The sequence below is a fragment of the Armigeres subalbatus genome, chromosome 3, assembly GCF_024139115.2.
Source record: "Armigeres subalbatus isolate Guangzhou_Male chromosome 3, GZ_Asu_2, whole genome shotgun sequence".
Lineage (NCBI taxonomy): Eukaryota > Metazoa > Arthropoda > Insecta > Diptera > Culicidae > Armigeres > Armigeres subalbatus.
This window is the reverse complement of record NC_085141.1, coordinates 154,334,510-154,345,353: the sequence shown is the minus strand read 5'-3', so window position 1 is coordinate 154,345,353 and position 10,844 is coordinate 154,334,510. Positions and strand designations below refer to the sequence as shown.

Here is a 10,844-nt window from a genome sequence, read left to right as displayed (position 1 = left end):
TTCAAACTAATAAAGTTCCAATATATTACTTCATTTTGTTTCTACAATTGCTTGCTGATGTGTCTGTTTACAGTGGGATTTGTTTTTAACATCTTATGTACTGATTCTTTGAGTATATTTTAAACAATGTGGAAGCTCACATTATTGATTTACTTTTTCATTGACATATTACAAATAATTTCACTTCTAATGTTTAGATCATGCGTTTTTACAATCACATGCAACAGGTAAGTAAAACATTCATAGAGTCTAAATAGACACCTGTGATTGTTTAAGAGAGAATAAATAACAAATTTCAAGAGTCTATTAATTTCAAATTAAGTCGAAAATTGGTAAAACAAATGTCACACGTTCAAATAACGTTAAGGAACGAAATAAAGAAATAAAATAAAATCAGAGCTTTCCTTAGAGGAAGTAGCAATCACTACAAAATAAATTGTACTACAAATTAAAACCTATTCGATGAATAGTCCACTCATTAACATCTGGATATGTACAAGGCACGAAAACTAAACAACAAAAAGAACGAAGTAAAGTGCAAGCTTAACATAATTATTCGTGTAACTGGGAAATAATGATGCAAACCAAGTGTACAAATTTTGGCGTATAAATCGAAACAAACTGAGAAGTGGGAGAGAGTAATTTCCAAAAAGAAATTAAAAAAGTTCGTCATCGGTGTCTTTGTACTGCGACACGATTCGTTTCGTTTGTTTCGATGGGGCGAGTTTCAATGGTCGTGTTTTGTGCGGTATTTAAATATAAACTTCCATGATGGATGATGACAGCACTGTAGACAGTTGCCTTCTAAACCTAGCGATACAAAAATATTATGAACAAAGTGAACGACTAGAATCATTTTCCTCTCCAAAGGCGACGCATGCTGTGTGTCGGAGCGATATCGGCCCATGGTTTTTCTGGCCTACTACGTCTTCCTGTCGAGGGCTTTTGCTGCAGCAGAACAAAACTTTTAAATAACTTCACTGCAAGGCACTTCAGATGGTCTGCAAATTCATGATTTGAAAAGGAATAGTTATATGGTCGAAAAACCAACAAAGTACACGAAAAACCAATGAGTTGTTAGTTATCACGAATTCCGACATCGAACCAATAACTCACCACAGTCTCAACGGATCATAGACCCGGAGTACTGATTGTCACTCCTACTGATTTGACACTTCAAGGTCCGCTAATATACGAAGTTAGTTGGTTTTTCACACATCCAAACAGCGCAAAGCATTCAGTGTGATGCCTTCCAATCTGTCAGCTGGCGTAGCTCTAAATGTCAATGTACAATGAAAAGAGATTCACACTTCAAACCCAACGGGCAAAACGGCTACGGGCCTACGAAACCAGCAAATGATGATCGAAAATAAAAACAATGCCATTATTATTAATACATCCAGCAACCAATTAGGCGCGTAACTATTGAGGTTAGGGTCTGCCACCGAGACTAAACAAAAGATGGAAAGTTCTTACCTCCTCGACAAATGACTTCTTTGGCGCACGAATGCCTCGGCTCTCGGCATTTGAAATAATTGTTTCGGCCAGACTTTTAACTTCTTTGGCTTCCGGCACTGGCTTTGCAATGGGGAACTTGACTTTTTCCTAAAAATGATAATGTTACAAAACTTGTTTCTGCAAAAAAAAAATACAGACAGTACACACCTCACTTCCGCTGCTACTATCGCTATCACCTGGGAATTTACGGTTCAGAGGATGAATTTCATATCCCAGCTTTGAGTATGATCCTTTGACTGGTCTCTCCAGCTCTTGGGCGAGGCTTCTTCCAAAACCACCTCTATGATGGCTGTGCAACGAATTGTGCTGCAGTTGACTTATTTGTGCTTGTTTTGATTGCAGTTCCTCAGTGAGGTGCTTGATTCGCTCATCGTCGCAATTTCTGAGGGTTAAAAGCTCCCGGATACGACATTCCAGTGTCTCAACTTCCTCACGAAGTTCACTATTTGTCACTTCAATGTGATTTAATTCCTTGGTGGCGCTCAGCAGCTTACCACGCATTTGCCCAACCTCGGATTTGTGATTTTCTTCTGCTTCTTTGAGAAGTGTGGTAGAGAGGCTGAGTTCTTCTTCCAGCGCAACAATCTTCCGCTTTTCTTTTTCGATGTTTTCCGCTACAGTCCCTTTGAGGTAGTTCTGGAGCTTTCGGTACTCGTCTTTTAATGTGGAATATTCTTCCAGAAGGGCAGCGTGCTTGGCTACCAGATCTTTGTTTTCTTTGTTGAGTTTGGTCACTCGATGCTTGAGACTGTTTTCTGCTTCTTCTAAATGAGATATCCTCTCGTGAGCATACTCACTGTCTTTGCTCAGTCGCTCCTCTAGTTGTGAAATTTTGGACTTTAGGTTCGATTCCACCATTTCACACTTCGAGATTTTGTCTTTGTACTCTTTCTCCATTTGAGCCCAGAGATTGTCTGCATTCTCCAGGGTTTCATTGTAAGCTCGATTCAGCTCGGCAATATTTTGTGTAAGCTCTTTCTCGCGATTCATCAGATCATTCAGTCTCATTTGCAAATCTCCATTTGTTGACTCATAGTACTCTATATGCTCCGGTGGGATATAATTAATAGCATATTGTTTCCGAGTGGAAGCCATCTGCTCTTTCAATTGCCAACTGTTGAACATCAACAGTACCGGAATAAACGCTAGTATCAGATCGATACGATCATTAAGCTCATTTTCAGTTTCCTCAAGAACGAATATCCTTTCCTCGCATTTATGTACCAATTCTTCAAGATTGATTACGCTGTCTCTGGCATCCTGGAACTTGTTTTGATACGAGCTCTTTGAAATCTCCAGCTCTGTATTCCTCTGACTCATCATCTCGTAGTCAACTTCCATTCGTTGCAACCTTAATCTTGTGTCATTTTCGATCTCCTCTAGTTCACATCTTTCCTCTTCCAGTCTTTCGTTTTCGTCTTCCAGTTTGTTCAACTTATCACTTAGCTGATTTACCCAGCTTTCCAACGTAATCTCTCGCTGCAATCTATCCGCCAGGTGCCTTAATTGCTGATCACCACTGCTCTCATACACCCTGACTTTGTTCTCTAGCTGTTCCATCCGATTAACATAGAATTGCAGTCTTCTTTGTTCACAAGACTCTGCTGGGAGTGACAGACTTACTCCTACGGGATTTTTTCCGTTCCGTTTGATTGTACACTCCTCGATCTTCTCTCGGAATTTGTTCAACTTCTCAATTTCCGCACAAAGCTCGGCATTTGTCTTCTCCAGGCACGGAAAATCCTCTACCTCCGTTTGCGTTCCGACGCTACTGACTACCATTTCGTCCACAAAAACTCCACTTTCCTGCAGACTAGTTGAGCCCCACTTGGCTGACTTTTTCATGCCACCAAAAGTTTCCGCAATGGATGCGATGGAAATTCCCTTTGGTTCGCCTGTGGTGGTCTGAGCTGGACTGTTGGTATTACTACTGAAAGGCTGCACTGTGGCCACCATTTTTCCCTGTTGACTCTTGAACGGCGTAGACGTCGCTGTCAGTAGCTTGGCTGGTTGACTCTCAGGGAAGAGGTAGTTGTTGAACTTCTACAATAAGAGATTATGGTGAAAAAATTTAGGCTATATTAAATTTTGACTTACTGCAGGCGTTTCCAGACTCGTATCCTCGTTTACGATCTCGTGATCTTGCGACAGGGCTTCCAAGTTGTTCAGCAGTGACAAAATTTGCAGAAGGCACATCTTGTCCTCTTCGTCATAGCAGGCCCGCTTGGTCATGGTCGCAATACGCTTTCGCACGTCATCGGTCGGGATCTGATCCAGGAGCGATAGGTCGCAGCAGGGCGATGGTACCCCACTGGTTTGCTGATCATCCAGGTGGTGATGGCTGTTCGGCGATGTGACGCCCGAATCCGACCGTTCCGAGTGGTGCATGATCAAATCGTCGTGCTCTTTGTCCGTGTCGGTCCATACGTCCTTTGTTGTGCTGCCGTTGATGCTGCTGCTGCCGACCGTTGGACTGGAATTGCTGCGGAGTGACCACTGAGTGGTAATGAGAGTAAAAGAATGATAGAAATGTGAATTGGTTTGCATTGATCAGAATTTCAAATTATATATCGAGTTCTTGATGTATAAATCAAGTGGCAGTGAAGCACGTGTCACACCTCTTTTATTCGCAGGGATGGTGAGTCTGTTATGATCAATTAAAGGAATTAAAATTAATTGGCAGTGCATTTGAAAGCACTTTAATTGTCATCATTAAGTGGAATCAATCTATTATTTTTACCTTTCTCAAACATTAAGTGTACAAAAAGAATCGCCCTGAAAAAAAAACTTTTAAAGAAGACTCGGTGACCTATATAATATTATACACAAAGCGGCTCAACTCAGCGAATAAAGATTATGTCGGAATGTGTGAATGTATTGTGTATATGTTTATGTGTAAAATGTAGGACAAACTTATTGGTACTATGCGACAGTATTGAGTGATTTGTTCATGAAAAGTTATTTTTTGTCGAGAATTTAGTTATTGTTGATGTTAATTGAAATCAAAGGTTTTGTTTAATATTCTAACAATTCTTTATGTATAATATTTGAATAACATTTTAGCTCTTTTGCATTAGAATGCAGCCGTTTTGTATATGTCAATCTGCTATACAAATTATTATACTGCATTATACAACAATTTGGATGTACTTATTGTACATATCTGTAATAAGAGTGGAATTGATTAGAAAAGAATTAACTCATCAAGTCAATTTTTTTGCATTAAGGAAGCATTGAGTATAACTTAGGCGTATGTCACGTAATTTTTCAATAAATTCTTCAAAAACAGTTTGCTGTGGCTCTTCATTAACTGATTTCTTCTCGAAGGACCACTTTATTCGATAATGATGCTAAATTATAGACAGTAAATTATTCTTGACCCTGACTGTACTTTTGGTTGCTACTGCTCATTACAACAGACGGATTTACAGAAAGCAATAATGGTAGTTATTTGAGCTAAGCCCAGGCAGACGAAAAACCAATACCCAGCTGAAAACAGCGCAAAGGTCGACGTGCTAATTGTAACCACGGTCAGCGATTGAGCTGTAAAATTGGTTTCGCTTTGAACAATGGTACCCAAATTCACTTGTATAAATAAGATAGATTACTTCGAAACATACGTTTTTAGTTCATCAAATTGCAATCCCTGTTGATCTTGTCTCCTACTATCTAAATATATAAATATGGAACAGAAAAAGTGCGTTCAAATATGCGCTAGAGAGCCTGTGCCACTTCCTCATAAAGCTTCAAATTAATGTAGCACAGCACATCCATACCAGACTAAGCGCCACATTTGGCCACCCGCGCCAGTGGATTTCGGCGTTTCTCCGATGCAAGCCGCTGTTTGCTGACTGCCAAATGGTATTGGACGCCATTAACTGCCAACAGAAAATAACAACGCGTGCGAGCCGACAAACTGTGATACGAATGTTTTTTACCACTGTAGACTGGTTCAAAGGGTTCAAAGATGAATCAAAATATCCCCGGTAAATCAAATCGTATCTAAATATTCGTTTGATTTGACAGGCTGGATATGGATAGAAGTGAAAAATCATTATTTCTTTCTTATTTATTATTTGAGTAACAACACTCTAAGCAACAAACCTTGCTAAAGTTTTAAAATGTTCTATTAAAAAACACTTCTCCAAACAACACCTTTCTGTGGCTTGCTGTAATTTGACACGCTGCACATTATTTTATGTTCGTTTTGGTGCTAAAATCTATGTGCGTTGCCTTTCTTGTACAAGCATGTTGTACCGAAAGGCTACTATGTCACACCAACAATTAACTTTTTCTAGAAGTCTCGCAGACCTAAAGTGCTTTACACCAATCGACTCTGATCGTTGAGCTGATCACATGTGTATCCGTCCGTATGTTTGTGTGTTTGAATATGTGTGCACAAAATAAAGAAAAATTTTAAACAACCTTTCCTATAATAATCCTCAACCGATTTTCTCGCGAAGCATAGATGACCACTATCGAATTTTATAACAATCGGCATTAGTTTTCTGCCCAATTTGTAATCTGAAGTTGACGCACTCGGTGGTCTAGTGAAGCGGTTATCAACCGGTTCGAACTTAGGCTTTCATTAAAGTTTTTTTTTGTTGTAAATGAAAATGAACGTATTTCATAAGATATATTAAAAACGGACCTAGAAACTAACGGGACATATGGTTCTCTAAAAAATTGCCTGGGATTATTCCGTGAAACTTTACGATTCAAGTTAATTTATACATCAAGTTTTCCACATGACTTTGATGGCCTTTGGAGGCTACCGAGCATCTTTAATCTCTCGATCTTGAAAGGATGCTTTCATTCCGAGCCTTTTGGCAGGAGGCTTCCAAGCTTCTTAGCAGGAGGATTCAAAGCCTATTGGCTGGAGTCTTCCAAGACTCTTCGTAGGATGCTTCGAAGCCTCTTGAAAGGAGGCTTACGGGATGCTTCGGAAAGAGCCATTTGAAAGGGGGGTTCTAAGCTTCTTGCAACGCAGCTACTGAGAATTTTGGAAAAAGATCTTCATGTCTCTCAACTGGAGGCTTCTGAAGCTTCAGATTCTAGATTTTAGTTCGGAACCATCTAAATATTTTGTCTCGATCAGATAGAGTACATTAAAGATTTCTTATAAAATTTGTTCATTCGTTTTGTCTTTTTGATCTTGTGTTCCACAGCCCTTCGTACGCTGTACTGCTTGAGGTGGACAGGATTTAAAAGTCTTTGCTTTACTGATCGCTATACTTAGAATAAAAATTTCAAAACATTACCAATAAGTTTTTATTGAAATTGTAATACATCCGTCAAAACGCATTTTTGTTAGAGGTACTCCATGGGGCCGGCGAAGGTACCCCTAGGAATACATGAACCCCAGGTTGAGAGCCACTGGACTAGTGGCTAACACCGACTTATGAACAGGATGTCGATGATTCATTTCTTGCTTGCCCTTTTCTACATTGTATCTAAATCTTTGCACTCTGCCAACAACATTTTTAATCGTAACATCATGTGACACGCACATATTAACCATGGTTTGATAAATTAGAGCTCACAGACACATACATCGTAAGGATTTTTCATAGAAGAGCCAGATACTCTTACCGATCGACTCAGTTCGACGAAGTGAGGTAATGTCTGTGGGTATATATATGTATGTGAGCAACAATTGTTGCCCCATGAGGCAAAACGCCTTTTGTGTATATCATCATATTTACCATATTTGGTATGGCCGTAACGAAACTAAAACTAAAATTATGTGGGTCAGGCAAAAAAAAGTGTCAGAATAAAAGATAGGAAGGATGGAAAAATCAAAAAATTCCCGGTGGGACGTTCAACAGGGCAGCTAAAACTAAATTGAATTAGAAATAAATGGGCCTATCCACCCCAAGTAATATTTTAAGTATAAAACGCTCTTGAAGACCATAATTTACCCTTCAAGAGTGTTATAAAACTAGCATAAAACCAAAAGGTTACTAGGGACCCTACGCTATTTCAAACTTTTCTTTTATACATTCTACCATCTATATCACTCGCTCTAACTCCACAAGGTGGATTAATCAAGGTTTTTGATGACAGCCGTCATTTTACGTTGGACAAAACAAATACAACTTCACGGTTTTCTTTTTTTAATCGTCAAGTTTTGAACGCAGCAACCCACATTGTGTATCAATTAGTTGACCTGTCATTACGTGAGAAAGGTGAAAACATTGGATTTCCTAAAAAAATCGGTAAAACATCACTGAAATAAGTTAATTCATAATCTGCTTTGTACCTATAGTTGCGGTAGTGTTCCTATAGTTGCGAGTCCCGTATGAAAACAATGGGATTCATAACTATAGGAACACGAATTATCCAGCTTTTTACGCTAGCCATAAATTAACAAGGGGTGAATGAAATTTGACATATGCCTTGTACTTGTACCAAAGTAGGATATCTTGGTAGCCATGCATTAGATTCTATTTTACTTTACATCAACATATGTTTTCAAAAACAAGTACAAATGATCGAGGATAAACTTGTATTTTGTACCATATTTCTGAATATGAAACTAGGTAATTCCATTATTTCTAGGACTTTGAAGGTGCAACGCAGAAAACTCCATTAAACAAAGAAATCGAGAAAAGAAGAACAAGATCTCGGTTCTGTTTGATCAATTCGTGTTGCCCCATGATCCCACTTCGGATGATCTAAACGACCATTTGAACACAGTATACACAAATCTTATGATTGAATTTTAGTGTTTTTGCCTTTCTCGTATAGGTACTAAGTATACGTAAAGGCTATATGTTCGCTCCAAAAATGAACTTTTATAGGAGGCCCGGAGACCCATAGTGTTATATACCAATCAACTCAGCTCGACGAATTGAGGTGATGTCTGTGTGTGTGTGCATGTGTGTGTGTGCGCAACAAAAGTGCAAAAAGTTTAGCTCACTTTTTTGCACTTACCCTCAACCAGGTTGCATTCGACGGAGTATACTGCCCCATTGTTTCCTATTGAAAATTGGCCGGATCGGACTATGGGCTTGGAAGTTATGGCCAAATTACTTTTTCTCATTAAAAAAGCGCGTAAAAAAGTCTAGCTCATTTTTAATGCACTTACCCTGAACTGATTTCCTCGCAACAGGTTGCATTCGACGCAGAATCTTGTTTCATTATTTCCTATTGAAAATTGGCCCGATCGGACGATGGGCTCAGAAGTAATGCTCAAAACACTATTTTTTTACCGCACGATAAAGGCATCATCACCGCTAGGTGGATTAATCTGGGGGGTTTTTTTTTGGGTAATATGTGATCAACAGATGCAAGCACTGGTGAAATAAAAAATCCAGATCGTTACGAAACAGCTGTGTGGAATGGGGATGTTATAGTTTCTGGGAACCGCACATCAGATGATGAGCCATGTAAGGGTATGCGATAATACACTTTTTCCTAACGAAACGAAACGAAACGAAATTTAAAATATCTATGTTGATTCGGATCGAAACGAAACGAAATATAGATTTACTTTCGAGACTTCGAAACGATACGAAATCAAGGCTCATTTATTTCGAAATTTCGAAAACGAAACGAAATTTTAATTTTTTTTCCGCGGAATTTTGATTTCGCAATTCGCAATTCTGATTTCACTTTTTCGAAGTCAAATAACTATTTTTAGAGTTATAATAACAGAAGAGGCAATCTGTGATAAATCGCCGCATTCTTGCCGCATATAACATTGGCGATAAGGCAATAATACCCCTGCATTTGTGCCGCTTTCAAAGGAACTCATCGTGGAGCGTGTGCTCCTGAATCTGATCAATTTTATATTAGCAAGTACATAAAAATATAGAAATTGTGGGATTTTTTATATAGGGATTCAAATTTCGTTTAAAACCTTAGTTCACTTAAGGTTATGTACATAATTATGCTGAAGCATACTTCATATTTAGAGGTGTGTGCCGCCGCGGCCGACAGTTTTTGGCACGCCGCCTCCGCCGACATTTTTGCATCGGCGCGCCACCGTTTAAAATTTGTCACGCCGGTGGTCGATAATTTTCCACGCCGATTCAAAATTTTAAGAAATCCGCAGAGTTTTCCGAATCCGAAGTTTTAATGAATGATATATGATATCCTTAAAAATTCCATACAATTTTTCGTTGAAATTTCGGAAATTCCACCATGAAAAGTAAGATAAACTTCGAATGTAAATTTCAAAGGATTTCTTGTAGAAATCCAAAAAATGTGACTGACTTATGTGACTGTTATTGTTCAAAGATGGTCTAGTAGCCTAGAAATTCGCACGATAAATTCGACATAGAGAGAGAGAATCTTGAACAAAAAATGACCAGAACACATCGCGATAGTGGGCGCTACTTAGCCTAGCGGTAAGACGCGCGGCTACAAAGTAAGACCATGCTGAGCTCGATTCCCGGTGGAAATTGTCTTGATTTCCCTGAGCATAAAAGTATCATCGTGTTAGCCTAATGATATACAAATGCAAAAATGGTACCTTGGCTTAGAAACCTCGCAGTTAATAACTGTGGAAGTGCTGAATGAACACTAAGCTGCGAGGCGTCAATGTCCAGTGGGGGATGTGATGCCAATAAGAAGAAGAATACATCGAGATATGTAGGTTATCGAGATGTAGAAGGCCCGAATGTATGTAGATTGGAGGGACCGAGAAAACTATCGACATAGGGAGAAATATCTATATATAGAACATCGAGATGCAGAGAGTCGACTGTATAGCTAAAATTCAAGCTCTATCTGGCAAAAGGGCGAATGTCGCAAGAGAGAATTCTTTTCGTCGACTACCCCTCTTTTAAATAAAAGTAACAAGCAGAAGATTTATTTGCGGTTTATAACCTCAGAATGCAAGTTCTCATTGTTTTCTAGTTTTCTGAGGTAATAAACTTCAAAGAAATCCCCTGCTTGTCACTTTTATTCAAAAGAGGGGAAGTCGGTGAAGAGAATCCTCTCTTGTGATATTCGCTTTTATTCCAGCTAGAGCTTGAGTGATTTGTTGGTAAGTCCGAAAGTTGGTTGGCCTAATATAGGGTTACTGCTCCTGGACTTCATCTCATAGCTCCGATATTGGTCTCACGAAAAACAAAGCAATGAAAAGGTATTTTGTTTGATTATTATTTTTGTGGTTTTTTTCAGTAGTGAGCATGCATGTTAGCAAAAAGAAGCGACGAAATTGGTGCGGAATTGCTTTGTTTCGCGATGAGATGAATATATGCACTGTGAGATGGGGCCCTCCTTAGCCGTGCGGTAAGACGCGCGGCTACAAAGCAAGACCATGCTGAGGGTGGCTGGGTTCGATTCTCGGTGCCGGTCTAAGCAATTTTCGGATT

General features: G+C 39.2%; 1 protein-coding gene across 4 annotated transcripts in view; it reads right to left on the bottom strand.

Moving 5' to 3' along the window:
• The window catches only part of LOC134222430 (putative leucine-rich repeat-containing protein DDB_G0290503), a 635,851-nt gene continuing 625,007 nt past the window's right edge, over positions 1–10,844 (bottom strand). The window contains exons 9-13 of one of the 4 annotated variants that reach the window (XR_009982421.1): positions 3,616–4,014; positions 1,666–3,561; positions 1,477–1,605; positions 1,117–1,341; positions 1–1,001 (exon numbers count right to left, since the gene is read on the bottom strand). Coding sequence is in view for 2 of the 4 variants with exons in the window: in XM_062701580.1 (XP_062557564.1) it covers positions 853–948; positions 1,477–1,605; positions 1,666–3,561; positions 3,616–4,014 (2,520 nt within the window). In the remaining 2 variants the exon portion in view is untranslated. The remainder of the gene's footprint in view (positions 1,002–1,116; positions 1,342–1,476; positions 1,606–1,665; positions 3,562–3,615; positions 4,015–10,844) is intronic. The other 3 variants (XR_009982422.1, XM_062701581.1, XM_062701580.1) reach the window with 3 other exon arrangements.